Here is a 21,601-nt window from a genome sequence, read left to right as displayed (position 1 = left end):
GCTGAGGAGACTCGGATCTGGAATTCTTGCCCCTGAACACGGTATTGACCATTTTTGGAACTTTGCCCTCATTGACCAGCACAACACTTTTTACAAAGCCACCATGTTGTAAATAGATAGCAGTGGACTATCCAATGTGATGAATTACCTGAATAGCCACCGACAATACAGTACCTGGGATGCATCAAGAGATATTTGCTGCTAGCGCATTGTAAATGGTTGACTGGATGTTAACCAGCTGCAACAGTGTCTATTTATTGACTTGCTTTTAATATAGAAGAAGTAGATTGATATAAGAACATACCAATACATGAATTTCGACCCCTCAAACCTGCTCCAACATTTGGGAAGATCATGACTGATCTGATTAAGGGCTCTACTTTCCTCTCTACTCCCCTATGCCGTTGTCAGTCAAGAATCTATTTAACTCTGCCTGAAAAATATTCAATTGCTCTCTGGGGAACAGCATTCCACAGACTAACAACCCTCTGAGAGAAAAAATAATGGGCGGGATTCTCCCGTACCCGGCAGGGCGGGGGGTCCCGGCGGGACGGAGTGGCATGAACCTTCAGGGGCTAGGCCCGCCCCGGAGTGGTTGGCGCCCTGCCGGCCGGTGGGATAGGGGCCTGGCGCCATGCCAACCGGCGGCGAAGTGCCTCCGCCGGCCGGCGTGAGTCGGCGTATGCGCGGGAGCGCCAGCGCGTGCTTGCGCCATCCCCGCGCATGCGCACAGGTATTCACTTCCACATTGGCCATCGCGGAGGACCACAACATCCGGTGCGGAAGGAATAGAGTGCCCCCCATGGCACAGGCCCGCCCGCGGATCGGTGGGCCACTGTGGGGGCACTTCCCGGGACAAGATCCCCCCGCGACCCCCCAGGAACCCCGGAGCCCGCCCGCACCGCCAGTTTCCGCCGGTAAGGGACCTACTCCAATTTACGCCGGCGGGACCGGCTACAGGCGGGCGGGACTTCGGCCCATCGCAGGCCGGAGAATCCGGGCGGCCCCGGTGCCCATTGAGTCGCGCCAGACCCCGCCATTCTCCGAGGCTGGCGGCGGGACTCACTCACGCCAGGCCGGTTTTTGGGGGGGGGGGGGGGGGCAGGAGAATCGGGCGGGGGCGGGTTGCACGCCGACCCCCAGCAATTCTCCCACCCGGCGGGGGGTTGGAGAATCCCGCCCAATGTTCCCTACTCCATTTTAAGACTCCTTATTTTTAAACTGTGTCTTCTAGTTCAGTCTCTCCCACAAAGGGGGAAACATCTTTCCCGCAACCACCCTGTCAATTCTCCTCAGGATCTTCCCCTGTTTCAATAAGATTGCATCTCATTCTCCTAATCTCCATTAAATACAGGCCTACTGTTTAATGAGTTGAGTGAACCTTCTCTGCATTTTTCCTATGCACTTGTGTCCTTTCTTAAATAACGTGACCAAAACTGTACACATCTTGCTTATCATTGGCAGGGTGGTTGCACACAATATGCACAAATCAGCATGGATCAGTGTTTTTTTTTAATATTCATTCATGGGATGTGGGCAATTCTGGCTGGACCATTTATTGCCCATCCCTAGTTGCCCTTGAGGAGGCAAAGGTGAGTGGCGTTCTTGAGCAATTGCTGTCCACATCATGTAGGTGCACCCACAGTGCTGTTAGGGAGGGAGTTCCTGGACTTTGACCCAGCAAGTGAAGAAATGGTGATACATTTCCTGGACAGGATGGTGTGCGACTTTGAAGGGAACTTGCAGATGGTGGTTTCCATGTGTCCGCTTACCTTTTCCTTCTTGATGGTAGCAATCTTGGGTTTCGAAGGTGCTGTTTAAGGAGCCTTGGTGATTTCCTGCAGTGCATTTTGTAGCTCATGAACAGTGCTGTCACTGTTTGCCGGTGATGAATGGGATGCCAATCAAGCGGGCTGCGTAGTCCTGGATGGTGTCGAGCTTCTTGCATGCTGCTGCATCTGCACTCATCCAAGCAAGTGGAGAATATTCCATTACATTCCTGACTTGTGCATTGTAGATGATGGACAGGCTTTTTTTTTTGGAGAGGGGGGGGAAGCGGCATCAGGAAGTGAATTACTTGCTGCAGGATTCCCAGCCTCTGACCTGCTCTTATAGCCACAGTATTTATGTGACTATTCCAGTTTTCGGGTCAATGGTAAGCCCCAGGGTGTCGATAGTGGGGGATTCGGTGATGCTAATTCCATTGAATGTCAAGGGGCAAAAGTTAGATTCCCTCTTGCTGGAGATGGTCACTGCCGGCACTTGTGTGGTGTGAATGTTACTTGCCATTTGTTAGCGCAAGCCTGAATATTGTTCAGCTCTTGCCATAATTCGACATAGACTGCTTCAGTATCTGAGGAGCCATGAATGTGGCTAGTGTTGAACATTGTGCAGTCATTAGCAAACAACCTACTTCTGATCTTATGATGGAAAGAGGATCATTGATGAAGCAGCTGAATATGGTTGGGCCTAGGACACTACCCTGAGGAATTCCTGCAGTGATGTCCTGGAACTGAGATGACTGACCTCCAACAGCCACAACGAAGGATCCTTGATGCCACATTGGGTCAAATGCTGCCTTGATGTCAAGGGCTGTCAATCTCACACTCACCACTTTCTCTTCTAAGTCAGAAGGAGTTGAATCCCAGATCAGGACTTGAGCTAATATTCATGTCCAATATCTTCTTCAAACAAATATTAAAATGAGGTCCTGTCTATCTGTTCATAGAATCATAGAATATACAGTGCAGAAAAAGACCATGCGGCCCATCGAGTCTGCACCGGCCCTTGGAAAGAGCACCCTACTTCAGCCCATGCCTCCATCTATCCCTGTAACCCCAGTAACCCACTGTTCCTGCAGATTAGGTAGATGTTAACAATCCAATGGCACTATTCTGGGATGAGAGAGTTCGCCTGGTGACCTGCTCACATATCTAGATCACTTAATGCTATAACAATTAACCAGGTTATTATATTATTGCTTTTTGCAGGATGTTGTTGGCAGGAAAAAGGAGACATATTTGTCTGCATACAATGATAAAATGGCGAACAAATGCAAACATTAGGATTGGACGTGAAATCGCAGAGAGAATTTAATTCAGTGTTCAAATCAAAATGCATCATTTGTGATAAATAACCTTAGTGCTGGAATTTAATTTCCTCTTTTTGTGTGTTCCCCTTTTTTAGCAGACAGATGATGCAGCACAGACTGAGGGACAACAGCAAACGCAGTCTACTGAAAACACAGATAACAAGACACAGCCCAAGCGGCTCCATGTCTCCAATATTCCATTCAGATTCCGGGATCCAGACCTTAGGCAAATGTTTGGAGTAAGTACAGTGATTTAATGAACTAAGTAGGAAGCGTAATATTAAATGCTGCAATCAAATGATCAAATTACAGTCAAGCCTGTCTTAAAGATTGCTGTAAAATGAGGCCACTTGTATAATGACCATCTAATGTTCGACAGACCCGACAAGATGTTAATAATTCAAACTTGAACTGGAGACTACCTGTCTGGAAAAATGAAGTCAGTCCCAAAGATGCTCATTATAGATTGTTTTGGCCATCGAATCGTTTTTTTTTGTAAATTGTTGCGATATTAACCATTAAGAAGGCAGCAATGACATCCAGTGGAATGACTAGATACGATGCAAGCAACAGAAAATGTTTAATGTTTAGATTACATCACCCTCTTTTTTAATTGTGTTAACGGGAGGTATTTGCAGTGTCCAATTTTCTCTGTGGCTTACTTTCGAAAGTCTACGCTGGAGACATTCATCGACATATCTTACTTCAACGAAGAGCAAATGCCAATCCGTTTGAGCATCGAGTTCCAGGATAGATCTGACATTCAGTAATGTGTTGGAAGTTTTATATCTCCATCGCTGGTTTTCCTTCCGCACCCAGGAAACTCTCAGCCTCTGAAAGAACCATTTTAAGAGGCACTCCCTATTAAACTGACAGAATAACTGACAGAATATCAACACTTAAAAGCAACTGTTCCCTAACACGTGCTGTCCGGCGAGGCAGTGGCATGGTGGTATTGTCACTGGATTGGTGATCCAGAGACTCGGGTTAATACTCTGGAGATCCGGGTTCAAATCCAGCTGCAGCAGGTGGTGGAAATTGAATCTAATAAATATCTGGAATTAAAAGTCAAATGATGACCATGAAACCATTGTTACTTGTTTTTAAAAAAACATCTGGTTCACTAATGTCCTTTAGGGAAGGAAATCTGCAGTCCTCACCTGGTCTGGCCTATATGTGACTCCAGATCCACAGCCATGTGATTGACTCTTAAATGCCCTCTGAAATGGCCTGGCAAGCCACTCAGTTGTATCAAAGCTGCTACAAAGTCAATAAAAAGGAAAGAAACCGAACAGACTACCTTTTACTGACGTAGGCACCGGAATCGACAATGACAAACCCAGCCCAGTCGACCCTGCAAAGTCCTCCTTACTAACATCTGGAGTTTGTGCCAAAGGTGGGAGAGCTGTCTCACAGACTAGTCAAGCAACAGCCTAACATAGTCATACTGATAGAATCAAATCTTACAGACACAGTGCAGTAGATAACGGGGAGCCAATGGATGTGGTATATCTGGATTTCCAGAAAGCCTTTGACAAGGTGCCACACAAAAGGTTGCTGCATAAGATAAAGGTGCATGGCATTAAGGGTAAAGTAGTGGCATGGATAGAGAATTGGTTAATAAATAGAAAGCAAAGAGTGGGGATTAATGGGTGTTTCTCTGGTTGGCAATCAGTAGCTAGTGGTGTCCCTCAGGGATATGTGTTGGGCCCACAATTGTTCACAATTTACGTAGATGATTTGGATGAGTCGCAAAAATTTTGTTTACAGGTGGAACAGTTGATTAAGAAGGCAAATGGAATTTTGTCCTTCATTGCTGGAGGGATGGAGTTTAAGACTAGGGAGATTATACTGCAATTGTATAATTGCCACACCTGGAATATTGTGTTCAGTTTTGGTCTCCTTACCTGAGAAAGGACGTACTGGCGCTGGAGGGTGTGCAGAGGAGATTCACTAGGTTAATCCCAGAGCTGAAGGGGTTGGATTACGAGGCAAGGTTGAGTAGACTGGGACTGTACTGGGATGAAGGGGGATCTCATAGAAGCATATAAAATTATGAAGGGAATAGATAGGATAGATGCGGGCAGGTTGTTTCCACTGGCGGGTGAAAGCAGAAAGCAAAACATAGCCTCAAAATAAGGGGAAGTAGATTTAGGACTGATTTTAGGTGGAACTTCTTCACCCAAAGGGTTGTGAATCTATGGAATTCCTTGCCCAGTGAAGCAGTTGAGGCTCCTTCATTAAATGTTTTTACGATAAAGATAGATAGTTTTTTGAAGAATAAAGGGATTAAGGGTTATGGTGTTCAGGCCGGAAAGTGGAGCTGAGTCCACAAAAGATCAGCCATGATCTCATTGAATGGCGGAGCAGGCTCGAGGGGCCAGATGGCCTACTCCTGCTCCTAGTTATTATTTTCTTATGTTCTTATAATGCTCGAGACACCACTATCATCATTCCTGGGTATGTCCTGTCTCACCAGCAGGATCGACCCAGCAGAGATGGCGGCACAGACGTATGCAGTCAGGAGGGAGTTTCCCGGGAGTCCTCAGCATCGACTCTGGACACCATGAAGTCTCATGGCTTCAGGTTGAACATGGGCAAGGGAACCGCCTGCAGGTTATCACGTACAGTCCACCATCAGCTGATGAAGCAGTACTGTTCCATGTTGAACACCACTTGGAGGACTCATTGAGTTGGCAAGGACACATAAGGTATTCTGGGTAGGGGACTACAACGCCCATCACCAAGACATTGCTCGGTAGCACCACTACTGACCGAGCTGACCGAGTCCAAAAGGATATAGCTGCTGGACTGGGTCTGCAGCAGGTGGTGAGGAAACCAACAAGAGGGAAAGACATACTGGACCTCACCCTCATCAGCCTGCCTGTCGCAGGTGCATTTGTCCATGGCAGTATCGGTGGGAGAGAGCACTGCACAGTCCTTGTGGAGACGAAGTCCCGTCTTCACATTGAGGATACCCTCCATCATGCTGTGTGGCACTATCACCATGCTAAATGATATAGACTTAACACAGATCTAGCAATTCAAGACTGGGTATCCATGAAGTGCTGTTGGGCATCAGCAGCAGCAGAATTTTACTCAAGCACAACCTGCAACCCCATGGCCTAGCATATTCCCCCGCTCTACCATTACCACCAAGCCAGGGGATCAACTCTGGTTCAATGAAGCGTGCAGGAGAGCATGCCAGGAACAACACTAGGCAGACTGAAAAATTAGGTGTCAACCTGGTGAAGCTGCAACACAGGACTACTTGAGTGCCAAGCAACATAAGCAACAAGGGATAGACAGAGATAAGTGATCCCACAACCAATGGATCAGATCTAAGCTCTGCAGTCCGGCCACATCCAGTCATGCATAGTGGTGGGCAATTAAACAATTCATTTGAGGAGGAGGCTCCACAAATATCCCCATACTTAATTATGGAGGAGCCCAGCACATCTTGCAAAAGACAAGGCTGAAGCATTCACAATAATCTTCAGCCAGAAGTGCCCAGTGGATAATCCATCTCGGTCTCCTCCAGAGTTCCCCAGCATCACAGATGTCAGACTTCAGCAAATTCTATTCATCCCACGTGTTATCAAGAACAGGCTGAAGGCACTGGATACTGCAAAGGCTATGGATTCTGACAATAGTACTGAAGACTTGTGCTCCAGAACTTGCCGCACACCTAGCCAAGCTGTTCCAGGACAACTACAACACTGATATCTACCCAGGAATGTGGAAAATTATCAGCCGATGTGGGTTGTGAAGGTTGGCTGGCGAGGTCGCGATGTTCGGCAGGCGTGGTTTCCAAAGGTTGGACGATTGGGAAAACTAGGTCCCGGAAATTTTTTTTGAAAAACACTGAACTGGAAAACAGGCCATCCTAGGCTGTGTATTGTGTAATGAGAAAGGAATAATTGGCAATCTAGCTGTGCGGGGCCCTTGGGGATGAACAACCATAATATGATAGAATTCTTTATCAAGGTGGAGAATGATGTAGTTCATTCTGAGACTAGGGTCCTGAATCTTAATAAAGGAAACTACAATGGCATGAGGCACAAGTTGGCGATGATGGATTTGGAATGTTTATTGAAGGGATTATGCTGGATAGGCAATGGCAAACATTCAAAGAGTGCATGGGTGAACTGCAGCAATTGTTTCTTCCTGCCTGGTGCAAAAGTAAAACAGGAAAGGTGGCCAGAGCATGGCTTTCAAGGGAAATTAGAGATAGTATTAAAGAATCTAGTGGCATGAATCTCTCTCTCAATATCAGGAAAACTAAGGAGATGGTCATTGACTTCTGGAAGTGAAGTGTCGTCCACAGTCCTGTCTGCATCAATGGTTCTAAGGTGGAGATGGTTGGCTGCTTCAAATTCCGAGGTGTGTACACGTCATCAACAATCTGTCCTGGTTCACCCACATCGATGCTACAACCAAGAAAGCATCACAGCGCCTATACTTCCTCAGGAAACAAAGGAAATTTGGCATGTCCACACTGACTCTTACTAACCTTTACAGGTGCACTAAAAAAAGCTTCCTATCTGGCTGTACCACAGCTTGGTATAGCAGCAACTGCTCAGCCCAAGACCGTAAGAAACTACAGAGAGTCTTGAACACATCCCAGTCCATCACATGAATCCTCCTCCCATCCATTGTCTACACTTCCCATTGCCTTTGCAAAGTGGGAAGCACAATCAAAGACCCTTCGCTCCCGGATGATTCTCTCTTCCAACCTCTTCCATGGGGCAGAAGATCAAAAGTCTGAGAACACACGCCAGTAGATTAAAAAAAAAAAAAATTCTCTACTGTTACCAGACTCCTGAATGATCCTCTTACGGGCTGAACTGATCTTCTCTAATGTGTACTAATACACTCCTTATGCTTCACCCGGTGTCTGTGTGTTTGTATTGTGTATTTATTGTATGTCCTATGTTTTTCACTTATGGAATGATCTGCCTGGACTTGATGTAGAACAATACTTTTTACTGTACCTCAGTACATGTGACAACAAATCTAAAGCTAAAGTGTTAAATGCAAGGAAGGAGCATGTAAATGGGTCAGAAAAAACAATAGACCTGAGGATTGGGAGCAGTTTAGAACTCAACAAAGGAGGACCAAGGGATTGATTGAGAAGTGGTAAATAGAATATGAGAGTAAGATTGAGGGGAACAAGAAACTGACTGTAACATTTCTATTGGCAAGTGAAGAGAAAAAGATTGGTGAAGACAAATGCAGGTCCCTTACAGTCAGAAACAGGGGAATTTATAATGGTGAGCAAATAAATAGCTGACCTACTAAATACATACTTTGGTTCTGTCTTCACAAAGGAGGGCACAAATAATGTATCTCAAATGTTGTTTAACACAAGATTTAAAGGCCAATAAATCCCCAGGGCTAGATAATCTATATCCCAGAATATTTAAGGAAGTTTCCCAAGAAATAGTGGAAGCGTTGGCATCTTCCAAGATTCACCAGACCATATAACAGTTCCTACAGGTTTGAGGGTAGCCAATGTAACCCCATTATTTAAAAAGGAGGTAGAGAGAAAACAGGGAACTATAGAGCAGTCAGCCTGATATTGGTAGTGGGGAAAATTCTGGAGTCCATTATAAAAGATTTAATAGCAGAGCACTTGGAAAACAGTCTGGTACTGGGTCACGTCCCCCAGTAAGTCAGATATTCTACCAAGGCGCTCAGCCATGGCCGTCACCAACTGCGCCATGCCTTGACTAATGCTGCTGATGCCGTGCATCAGGCTTTCCACTGCGATCACCACCCTAGCAGTATTGGCGTCGGTGCCATGCATTGCTGGTGACATCTCCTGTGCCTGTGGCCTCTGTGATTCCTCCAAATGGGTATGGAACTCCTGGCGTATCACTGGCATCTCCCTCTGAATATCCTGGTCACTCCCTAACATCTCCGTCAGCTCTGGGATAGCCTGGTCCAGAGGCTCAGCATCTGGCTGGGACACAGCTGGGTCATGGGATCCACAGACCTCCGACTGCTCTCTTACCTGGTGGTTCCTGCCTCCACCTGATGTACATCAGCAACTGTGTGGACTCACCAGATTGTGCCCTTGAAGCCTGACCACTCACATTTCCCACCTGTAGTGATCTGCATATCAGTATGTATATAAGGGGTTAATGTTTAGAAGTAACAGCTGAGCAATCACTAGATGGCAGCACTAGAGACGGGTATAAAAGACAGACTCAAGCCGAATTTCCGCCTCTTCGTGGATGTAGTGACTAATAACCAAAGGTAGAGAGAGATAGCTCAGAGTGCAGGTGTTGTTAACCATAGTTAATATATATTTAATCTTGTGGATTTAATCTCTTGTATAGTTGTTGGAAAGAGAACGAACTGACAGTTTTTTTTGTTTACATTACTCAATAAATAATTTGCTTTAACTAGAAGAGTTTGAGCGTTGAATAGAGGATCATCTTGGTAAGAAGCAAATGAGTAACATGTATTACACAAGATAATACAACACCACCGAGGTGTGTGTCTCTGTGCTGGGGGTGGGTGGGGATGACAGTTCTGATGCGTCGATTGAGGCATCCTTGGAGCTCTCCTCTTAGGTGATCTCATGGGAGGCAGGGGAGACGGCTTACCTGGATGGGCTGGCACCATCAGCTGGCGGACCTGCGAGAGAATGGGTATGTGGTCAGTGGGAGGGATGGGTCAGTGTGTATGGCAATAACAATCATGTTTGACAGGTACTCCGGGTGGGGCTCAGTGGATTTGCATCTTTGCGGTGTGCACCAACCTCGGCATTCGTGACCACTCTATTCTCGGCCAGCCCAGTCACCTCCAGGGCCCATTTTTCGAAGGTTGTGAGGATTCTCATGTCCAACATCCCTCCACCAATCTGGGCCCTCTCTCTCTGGCGCATGTGGGAGAACTTCTCCTGGGGAGACACAGAGAGGGCATTGTTAGTTGCCCACGTGGTTCACATTGGTGGTGGTGGGGGGGGGAGTTGATAGTGAAGGAAGGGTGGAGGGAGGGATGAAGGGAGGGTTGGGGGCCACATGGAGGGTTGGGGTGGTTGCTCACATGGGAGTGGGAAGGTCTGCGGGAGCGGGGTTGGTATCAACTGACCCATGCTGCCCAGTGTAGGTCATTGACCTTCTTGCCGCATTGGAGGCTAATCCTCCTGATTATGCTTCCCGAGCTGACGGAACTGCTACTTCCCAGGTTCACTTTCTGGGATTATGCGGGGGGGAAAAGGACACCCCTCCTGGCCTTGATCTGATCTAGGACCCCCCAGGTCTGAATCTCAGCCTTGGGGCAGGGCAACTTGGCACTATGGCTGCGAGCTGAGTGAGGTTGGCTGTGCAACTGCTGTTTTAAGTGCTGCTGGACCTTGTTAGCAGGGGAGCTGGCGAACGTAGTCCCAGAGAATCGCCTGACGAGCCTTCATTTGCGGCATGAAGCCTGTGGGGCCTCATTAAGTGGATAAATTAACATTGTATTGTGTTGCCAGCCTCGCCAGGCCAAGCGCGAGAAGCTTGCGACTGTTCCCGCCCGCTACCGCACTTAGAAATCTTTCTGGAGAATCGCTCTCTGTGATTCTATGTATGACAAATCTACTGGAATTCTTTGAGGATGCAACTAATAGAGTTGATGAGGGGGAGCCAGTGGATGTGGTTTAAGTGGACTTTCAGAAGACTTTTGACAAGGTCGCACATAAGAAATTACCATGTAAAATTAAAGCGCATCGGATTGGGGGGTAATGTGTTGAGTTGGAGAGAAAAATGTTTGACAGACAGGAAACAAAGAGTGCAAATTAACGGGTCTTTTTCCAAATGGTAGGCAGTGACTAGTGGGGTACCGCAGCGATCGGTGCTGGGACCCCAGCTATTCACAATATATCTTAATGATTTAGATGAGGAACCTAAATTTAATATCTCCAAATTTTCAGATGACACAAAGATGGGTGGGAGGGTGAGCTGTGAGGAGGATTCAGAGTTACTTCAGTGTGATTTGGACAGGCTGAGTGCATGGGCAAATGATTGGCAGATGCGCTATAATGTGGATAAATGTGACCATATCCACTTTGGTAGCACAAACAGGAAGGCAGATTATTATCTGAATGGTCATAAATTAAGAGAGGGGACTGTGCAGTGAGAACTGGGTGTTCTCGTACACAAGTGTACAAGTGCAGCAGCCGGTGAAAAGGCAAATGCTATTCAGAGTGATATTCTGTGCAATTTTGGCCTCCTTAACTGTGGAAGGATGGTCTTATTATACAGGGAATGCAGCAAAGGTTTGCTCGACTGATTGCTCGGATGGTGGGACTGGCATAAGAGGAGAGATTGAGTTGACTAGGATTATGTTTGCTGGAGTTCAGAAGAATGAGGGGGGAGTCTGGTAAAAAAAACAATGAAATTCTAACAGGAATAGACAGGGTGGATGCAGGAAGGATGTCCCTGATGGTGGGGGGAGTCCAGAACCAGAGGTCACAGTCTGAGGATAGAGGGTATTTGGACTGAGATGAGGAGAAATTTCTCTACCCAGAGAGTGGTCGGCTTGTGGATTTCACTGCCACAGAAAACAGTTGAGGCCAAAATATTGAGAAGGAATTATCCATAGCTCTTCAGGTGAAAGCGATCAAAGAATATAAGGGGAAAGTGGGAACATGTTATTGAGTTGGATGATCAGCATGATCATAATGAATGACCGAGCAGGCTTGAAGGGCCGAATGGCCTCCTCCTGCTCCTATTTTCTACAATTCCATGACTCTTAACTGGGCTACTTTTTCAAATTTCTTGCTTGTGTTAGGGTGGAAAAAGACTACAGTGAAATAATAACACATTCTTGAAGCAGATATGCTTCATTTGCTTTATCATTTACCTGAAAACATTTTTGTGATGAGTAGGTAATCTGTTCAATGAATGTTTATAAAGATGGACAAATGAGCACTGCTGTTTTAATTTTTGCTTAGTTATAGTAAAGACAGGAAGGAATGTTTTAATCAATAAGAACATCATGTACCAATGAGTGACCAGGCCCTATCTTTACCTCGTGACCTCCTCTAGGTATTGGATGGCCTTTTAAGTTTGCAAAATATTGCATTATTTTCATGACACTCTGAAGAAGAACAATCCTATGCACTAGGACAACAAACAGGCTGTTAGAATGAATGCCAACAGTCAGATATGCGGTGGAATTCGCCGTGTCGCGCCGCCAGCAGCAGAGTTGCGAATAAGGCGGATAATCCAACATCGTGTGAAAACAGGCACCGATCAGTTTCCGATGCTCTGGCCCCCCAACTGGTGTCAGTGAGGATTGCACCCCACACCAGTGGGAGGATGCAAGTGCATCATTAAGACCCATTTGCATCCAATTAATTTGCTGGGCCCCGTATTCTCTGGACTCGCATGATTCTCCGGTCTTCTGGGTCGGGAATGACGTGGGCGAGAATCACTGCTGGTCCTGACAATCGTGGCTCTGACAAGATAGACCTCACTGTGTGGCATGGGGGTAACTCTTTAAGGGAGTTGCCCCAATCTATCTGAGAGCCACACTCCCCCCTCCCCCACAATGCAAGACCTGCCCTCCCGGCCTCCACCAGTTCCCCCTCCCACACTGTTCCTCCACCAGAAACCCCTAAATAAGGAGCTTGCCCCCCAGAAACCTCCTAAATAAAGAGACCCCCCAGAAAGGTAACCCCTGTAAGTAAGACTACCAGAAAAGAGACCCCTTTCAGGAAGTCCTCCAGAAAAAAGACCCCTGTCGGGAACCTCCAGCCAGGAGAGACTCCTGCCAGAAGCTAGAGAGACGTCCAACCAGAGGAAGTTGAAAAAAATCACTGCTTTAACACTCACTGGACAATACATTGGCTGGCCCAGGCACAGGAAGCAGCAGTTGTCAGTTCCTGGAAAGAGAAAAACAGTCAGCTGTTTTTAAACACCCTCAGATCTTTGATCTGCAAGCCATTCATGCGTTTCTCTTTTATATTGATTTTACCAGGCTGTGATTGACAGCTTCCACACATCCCAGTTGTCAGCATTGTTCCATTCATCTTCCTTCATGGTTGAGTAACTGAAGTTCCCTAACCGCAATGTTTATAAACATCAAGCTTTGATTGACAGCTCCTGGACCACTTCAACCATAGTTAAGTGCTGTCAATGTTTAGCTGACCACTTCAAAATCACTCAACCAGGAAGGAAGGTGATTGGAAAGCACTTTTATGTGGGGTTTGTGGGTGGGGGATCTCCTTATTTAGGGGGTTTCTGGGGTGTCTTCTTCTTTGGGGAGTTTCTGGGGGTGGAGGTTCCTTTATTTAGGGGGTCTCTGGAAGGTCTCTTTATTTCCGGAGTCTCTGGAGGTCTCTTTATTTAGGGGTGGGTTCCTTTATTTCAGAAGTCTTGTGGGGGTTTCTTTACTTAGGAGCTCTCTGGGGTGTCTCCTATTTAAAGAGTTTCATAGAACATAGAACGATACAGCGCAGTACAGGCCCTTCGGCCCTCGATGTTGCACCGACATGGAGAAAAAAAAACTAAAGGCCATCTAACCTACACTATGCCCTTATCATCCATATGCTTATCCAATAAATTTTTAAATGTCCTCAATGTTGGCGAGTTCACTACTGTTGCAGGTAGGGCATTCCACGGCCTCACCACTCTTTGCGTAAAAAACCCACCTCTGACCTCTGTCCTATATCTATTACCCCTCAATTTAAGGCTATGTCCCCTCGTGCTAGCCACCTCCATCCGCGGGAGAAGGCTCTCGCTGTCCACCCTATCTAACCCTCTGATCATTTTGTATGCCTCTATTAAGTCACCTCTTAACCTTCTTCTCTCTAACGAAAACAACCTCAAGTCCATCAGCCTTTCCTCATAAGATTTTCCCTCCATACCAGGCAACATCCTGGTAAATCTCCTCTGCACCCGTTCCAAAGCTTCCACGTCCTTCCTATAATGAGGCGACCAGAACTGTACGCAATACTCCAAATGCGGCCGTACCAGAGTTTGGTACAGCTGCATCATGACCTCATGGCTCCGGAACTCAATCCCTCTACCAATAAAGGCCAACACACCATAGGCCTTCTTCACAACCCTATCAACCTGGGTGGCAACTTTCAGGGATCTATGTACATGGACACCGAGATCCCTCTGCTCATCCACACTACCAAGAATTTTACCATTAGCCAAATATTCCACATTCCTGTTATTCTTTCCAAAGTGAATCACCTCACACTTCTCCACATTAAACTCCATTTGCCACCTCTCAGCCCAGCTCTGCAGCTTATCTATGTCCCTCTGTAACCTGCAACATCCTTCCGCACTGTCTACAACTCCACCGACTTTAGTGTCGTCTGCAAATTTACTCACCCATCCTTCTGCGCCCTCCTCTAGGTCATTTATAAAAATGACAAACAGCAACGGCCCCAGAACAGATCCTTGTGGTACACCACTCGTAACTGAACTCCATTCTGAACATTTCCCATCAACTACCACTCTCTGTCTTCTTTCAACTAGCCAATTTCTGATCCACATCTCTAAATCACCCTCAATCCCCAGCCTCCGTATTTTCTGCAATAGCCGACCGTGGGGAACCTTATCAAACGCTTTACTGAAATCCATATACACCACATCAACTGCTCTACCCTCGTCTACCTGTTCAGTCACCTTCTCAAAGAACTCGATAAGGTTTGTGAGGCATGACCTACCCTTCACAAAACCATGCTGACTATCCCTAATCATATTATTCCTATCTAGATGATTATAAATCATATCTTTTATAATCCTCTCCAAGACTTTACCCACCACAGACGTGAGGCTCACCGGCCTATAGTTACCGGGGTTATCTCTACTCCCCTTCTTGAACAAAGGGACCACATTTGCTATCCTCCAGTCCTCTGGCACTATTCCTGTAGCCAATGATGACCTAAAAATCAAAGCCAAAGGCTCAGCAATCTCTTCCCTGGCTTCCCAGAGAATCCTAGGATAAATCCCATCCGGCCCCGGGGACTTATCTATTTTCACCTTGTCCAGAATTGCCAACACTTCTTCCCTACGCACCTCAATGCCATCTATTCTAATAGCCTGGGTCTCAGCATTCTCCTCCTCAATATTATCTTTTTCTTGAGTGAATACTGACGAAAAGTATTCATTTAGTATCTCGCTTATCTCCTCAGCCTCCACACACAACTTCCCACCACTGTCCTTGACTGGCCCTACTCTTACCCTAGTCATTCTTTTATTCCTGACATACCTATAGAAAGCTTTTGGGTTTTCCTTGATCCTACCTGCCAAAGACTTCTCATGTCCCCTCCTTGCTCGTCTCAGCTCTCTCTTTAGATCCTTCCTCGCTTCCTTGTAACTATCAAGCGCCCCAACTGAAACTTCACGCCTCATCTTCACATAGGCCTCCTTCTTCCTCTTAACAAGAGATTCCACTTCTTTGGTAAACCACGGTTCCCTCGCTCGACCCCTTCCTCCCTGCCTGACTGGTACGTACTTATCAAGAACATGCAATAGCTGTTCCTTGAACAAGCTCCACATATCCAGTGTGCCCAACCCTTGCAGCCTACTTCTCCAACCAACACATCCTAAGTCATGTCTAATGGCATCATAATTGCCCTTCCCCCAGCTATAACTCTTGCTCTGCGGGGTATACTTATCCCTTTCCATCACTAACGTAAAGGTCACCGAATTGTGGTCACTGTCTCCAAAGTGTTCACCTACCTCCAGATCTAACACCTGGCCTGGTTCATTACCCAAAACCAAATCCAAAGTGGCCTCACCTCTTGTTGGCCTGTCAACATATTGTGTCAGAAAACCCTCCTGCACACATTGTACAAAGAACGACCCATCCAATGTACTCGAACTATATCTTTTCCAGTCAATATTAGGAAAGTTAAAGTCTCCCATAACAACTACCCTGTTACTTTCGCTCTTTTCCAGAATCATCTTCGCCATCCTTTCCTCTACATCTCTAGAACTATTAGGTGGCCTATAGAAAACTCCCAACAGGGTGACCTCTCCTTTCCTGTTTCTAACCTCAGCCCATACTACCTCGGAAGAAGAGTCCCCATCTTGCATCCTTTCTACCACCGTAATACTGTCCTTGACTAGCAGCGCCACACCTCCCCCTCTTTTGCCCCCTTCTCTGACCTTACTAAAGCACCTAAACCCCGGAACCTGCAACAACCATTCCTGTCCCTGCTCTATCCATGTCTCTGAAATGGCCACAACATCGAAGTCCCAGGTACCAACCCATGCTGCCAGTTCCCCTACCTTATTTCGTATACTCCTGGCATTGAAATAGACACACTTCAAACCACAGACCTGAACACTGCCGCCCTCCTGCGAAGTCAAAACTGTGCTCCTGACCTCTCTACTCTCAATCTCTCGCACCCCAAAACTACAATCCAGGTTCCCATGCCCCTGCTGAATTAGTTTAAACCCCCCCAAAGAGTACTGGGAGGTTCCTTTTATTTAGCGGGTCTCTGGAGGATCTCTTTGTTTCAGGAGTCTCTGGGGGTCTCTTTATTTAGGGGGTCTCCAGGAGAGTCCCTTTATTTCAGGCATCTATGTGGGAGGGGAGAGTCAGGTCACCCCCATACTGAGAGGAGGGGGGATACAAAAAAACGGGGGTGTAGGGCTAAATTGTGCTGCAGGATGGAGGGGGGTCCAAATTGTGATGCAGTGTGGTGGGGGAGGGGGGGGTTCTGTCCAGCCGCAGGAGCTCATTATTGGCCGCCTGCTCAAAATGGTGGCCCAGTAGTGGGTTCTTGGTGAAGAATTGGGAATCACTTCCCGATTTGGAGTGCAAATCAGGTGCAATTCAGCTCCGGCAGGAGCACATGCCAAAAAGAACAATTTCATCCATGGTTTCCATCCTGACAACCTGGTCATTGACCAAGGATCACAATGTGTGAGTGTGCGTGTGAACAAAATTAGAAGCAGGCTTGACGGCGATGCCTCTCAAGTCAAATACCCTGCCAGCATTCTCAGCCTGATCGTACAGGAAGAATACCCAAAGATACACTCAGGTCTGCCAGCACATAAGAAACTGCACCCCAGCCGGAATCTGGGTGGAAGCAGATGCAAATGAAGAGGAACTGCTCAGCAATGGATGTACCCAAAGTGTATTCATTTATATGTATTGTGGTAATTACCAACTGTGATGCTTGCATTCTTAACTGCAATTCCCAAAGTTGAAATGGTCACTGGGCAATTTTATTTTGCTGCTTAGGACTAAAAGCAATCTCTGTTATTTCTTCACAGCAATTTGGTAAAATCTTAGATGTTGAAATAATTTTTAACGAAAGAGGATCCAAGGTAAGTTGTCCCTTTCATTCTATTTGCATGCTGGCAAATTTGTATCTGAATAAATGATAACAGATAGTTGTTTAAAAAAAAAAGGAGGAACAACTGAACTGATCTAGTAGTGGCAAGATCAGATTTTAACTGTAATATATTTAGCTGCTGATTTAACATTTTTCAGTGCAGGTATTTTGTTTTAACTTTTAAGTCTGAGGTAGTCTCACCATTTTTCTTATACAGTATTGAATATATTTTCTTTTTGAAATTATTTTTAAGAACAGTAGTTTTGTGTACCGAAATGTTCCAATTTTGCGGGGGGTGGCAGTTATTAACTTTTTCACGAAAAGATATGTCCTGATATGCTTGCATATATTGCAATGAAAAATATAATCTACTATACTTTTCAGATCATTAAACCGAGTAAAGAGAAAACTGGCTACTACAGTTCAGTTCCCTCCAGATTTGAAACGAATGCGCCCTTTATGTGCATTTCTCTGCTGTTTAAAGTCACAATTTAGTGGGGGAAAAATGAAATCATATTTTCAAGTGTGGGAGAATTTGTACCCCATTAGGTCCATTTTCCGAATGTTTTCGTATATTTTCGAAAAGCAGCTTGCCTGAGTGGGGTCTGGTGTGGTGGTGACCAAGAGAGATGGGTAGAGATCACAGGCCCATGACTCAAGTGGACTATGCTTAATGTGTTGCTACAGTGTGGGCGGTGTTTGATTTTTCACCCTTCCAATTGATGACTTCTACAACTACAATTCATTCAATCCCGACAAGAGCCTAATAAATCGTGGCATAGTATTTTTATTGATTGAGTATTGCGGCAATTTCTTTCCCTTCAATAAAAGGCTTCTCCTTGTGCCCCGGAACGCTAGTTCAACACAGTTAAGATGGAAAGCTGAAAGCCTGCAGTCCTTCTGCTACTTGTTATCTTCTTGGCGAAGTCCGGTGCCCGCAGCACAACAGTTACTTCAATTTCCTTCATTCACAAACAGATCTCATAAAGCCCTAGTTTCTTCAATGTGAACTTTTCCCATGGATAGGAAGGAATGAAACGGGTCGTCTTCTGGAAACCTGATATTCCCAAATATAATTTCATAGGTTCATAAGATATAGGAGCAGAATTAGGCCATTTGGCCCATGGAGTCTGCTCCACCATTCGATTGTGGCTGATCTCACCCTGGCCTTAACTCCACCGTCTTGCGCGTTCTCCATAACCCATTACCAATTAAAAATCTGTCAATCTCCTCCTTTTCCTCACTGTCGCAGCATCCAACGCACTCTGGGATAGCGAATTACACAGATTCACAACCGTTTGGGGAAAGTAGTTTCTCCTCAACTCTGTTTTAAATTTGCTACCTTTGATCCGAACACTGACATCGCATTGTAGAATGCCCCACAAGAGGAAGCATCCACTCCACGTCTACTTTATCCGTACCTTTTATCATCTTGTATACCTCAATTCTTTTAAATTCTAGCGACTATAGGCCTAAACTGCTCAATCTCTCTTCATACGACAAACCTCTCATCTCTGGAATCAACCAAGTTTCTAATCTTTTCGGAGGAAAGGTCAGTTGGAGGAGTCTGTAACTGTATTTTCACATCCCTTGCCCACTCTCTCTCCCCCCTCTCTCTCGCTCTCTCTGTGCTTGGCAGGAACATTTAAGTTGAAGTGAGTGGCATAAATATACAAATTGTCAGCTTAAAAACAAAGCTAAACATGAATGGTATAAACCAACCTGGAAATTCTGCCCTCGGCAGAGCGGTGATGAAACATCCAACCTTGGTCAAAATCCCCTGGGTGTCCTCCCCATTCACGAAGAAGGAAATCTTGGTCTAGGGATTGGTGTGGGCCAGGTTAATTCTGCCAACTTTACTTACATCCCACCAGTGGTTTGTAGCTTGCCACCTGGGCCAGGAACGCACTTCCTGGCTCCGCCACACAGCCTGGGTGCAAATGCCTTGGTAATTGAGATTTTTATTCCAGGAATTCCCTGGGAGCCAGGACGCGCGATCCCGAAATGAGTGCGGAGACTGACGGTTATGGAGGCCTGCCTCAATGTCCCAGCACTCTGTTGATTTTTTTTAATACAATGAAACTGAAAACAGCCCTCGTCCCTCACATCCTCCCCATTCCCCATGCATGCCAGCTCAATCCAGTTAGTTCCACTCCCTACTTTCTCCTATATTCCTGCATTTTTATTCTCTTTAAGGTGGAATTTTCCAAAAAAGTGGCAAAGTGTCAGGTTCTGACTGAAAACTGGGGGGAGAAACAATCAGGTTTTCTCTCCAGATCTTCTGACACTTTGTCAAAAAAAAGCAGGAGGGCATGTTTTGCACCGTCATTCTGACAGGTAGGAGCTTCAGATTACAAGCCAGCCAGGCTCTATAGAGATCGGGACACCTTTTAAAAAGAGCACCCCCATCTCCAAATGTAAGTAAAGGCCCCCCTCCCATCATTATCACCAGCATTGGGGCTTCAGTGCCCTGCCCACCACCTTCGCTGGCATCAGATCTTAGTGGGAGCTCCACCCCCTGGAGGCCCTGCCCTCTGGTTCCACCCCCTGACCCCGTCCACTGGCCCTGCCAACCTGGCACTGTTGGTGGTGCCAGTGAGCAGTGCCAGGGCACTGTCCTGCCATGTCTCTGACCACTCAGGGGATGCACTGAGCACCGCACCCATGGCGTGGTCATCTCGACTGCTGTGGAGCAGTAGTGATTTCCTCCAGCCTGACATCACAGCGTCGGAGGGGAACATCTGCGCCCCCCCGGAAGAAACGGCATCTAAATTCATGCACATTGATGGTAATCAGGGTCACGTCCTCGCTGGATGTGAACTTGATTATATCACTGGTTGGGGCAAGGGAAGAACTCATTCTGAGATCTTTTGCGCAAATCCCGTTATGGGATCCTTTCGCGAGAGTTAGTGACTATAATAGGATTTGCGCCTGAAGCAAACGAGCTTGGAAAAGCTCCCCCTAAGTACCTATCTAATCCTCTTTTAAATGGTACAATAGAATCTGAATGTCCCACCTTGACAGGCACTGCCATGCAAATCCTAACCGCTCGTTGAATAAAATGGTTTTTCCTCCTGTTATTTTGTTAATCATCTTAAATCTGTGCCCTCTGGTTATGAACCCTTTAGCCACTGGAACCAGTTTCTCTTCATTTCTTCTATCAGAACCCTTTGTGGTTTCAAACACCCCTGTGAAATCTCTTCTTTGCTCGAAGGAGAACAACCCCAGATTCTCCAGTCAATCCACGTAACTATAATCCCTCATCCCTGGAACCATTTTAATAAATCTCTTCTGAACCCTTGCCAAAGTCTTCACACCCTTAAATGTAGTGCTCAGAATTGAACACAATACTCCTGCTGGGGCCATGGTGTTTTTGAATATCTTCCTGACTTGTGTACTCTATTTATAAAGCCTCGAATTGCATATGCTTCAGCAACTGTTTTGTTAATCTGTCCTGCCACCTTCGAAGGTTTGTGCACAAGCACCCGTAGGACTCTTTCTTCTTGCACTACCTTTAAAATTGCACCATTGAGCATGCAATGTCACTCCTGACTCTTCCTCCTAAAATGTATCACCTCATACTTCTCTGTGTTTGCAAGGATTTAGCCACAATAGTTTTACAAATTACATTCATGAATATTCCTGAGTAAGGCATTGAGACCTGCTGTCTATTATTAAAGACTTGGCAACACACCAGTCATGGGCAGGAATGACATCATCTGGCATAGGTTTGAGAGACTGTTGTTTCACCTTCAACCAATGGGTATAAACTAAAGAGAAGTACACATAAAGCAAACATGGTTTCACTTTAGAAATGGTTGTTGTGTTTGCAATTAGTGTTACTTAACCCTCAGAGCATACAAGCCTATTCTATTGATTAAGATAAATCATAATCTGCAATCTGTTTCACCTGTAATTACTTCACTTCATCTAAAGGCAAAGGATTAACACCGGATGCTGCAGTACCGTCTCTTTGTAGATGAACGGACAGCAGGAAGGTAACAGAACACCGCCAGTCTGTTGGATTTGATATTTGTCCCAGGGCATAGCCACCCTGTGGCTTATTTGACCCATCAAACCTCATTGTTGCTTGGGTTATTGAGATAGGTACACCTTCCCTCCACTCATGCTAACTCCGTCAGATCATAAATTGGCCCGTTTTATACAGGCCTGAGGCTGTGAAGGTTAAGTCAATGGTACTGAGTGCC

At 46.0% G+C, this 21,601-nt stretch overlaps 1 protein-coding gene across 17 annotated transcripts in view; it reads left to right on the top strand.

Annotated features, from left to right (window-relative positions):
* The window catches only part of rbfox1 (RNA binding fox-1 homolog 1), a 2,164,526-nt gene that overhangs the window by 2,006,828 nt on the left and 136,097 nt on the right, over nt 1-21,601 (top strand). For all 17 annotated transcript variants that reach the window (XM_038821058.1, XM_038821062.1, XM_038821067.1 and 14 more), the window contains 2 exons: nt 3,187-3,330; nt 17,332-17,385. In XM_038821058.1, coding sequence (XP_038676986.1) covers nt 3,187-3,330; nt 17,332-17,385 — 198 coding nt within the window. The remainder of the gene's footprint in view (nt 1-3,186; nt 3,331-17,331; nt 17,386-21,601) is intronic.

The sequence above is a fragment of the Scyliorhinus canicula genome, chromosome 15 (genome assembly GCF_902713615.1).
Source record: "Scyliorhinus canicula chromosome 15, sScyCan1.1, whole genome shotgun sequence".
Lineage (NCBI taxonomy): Eukaryota > Metazoa > Chordata > Chondrichthyes > Carcharhiniformes > Scyliorhinidae > Scyliorhinus > Scyliorhinus canicula.
The sequence above is the reverse complement of the archived record's forward strand: the minus strand, read 5'-3'. Positions and strand labels throughout refer to the sequence as shown.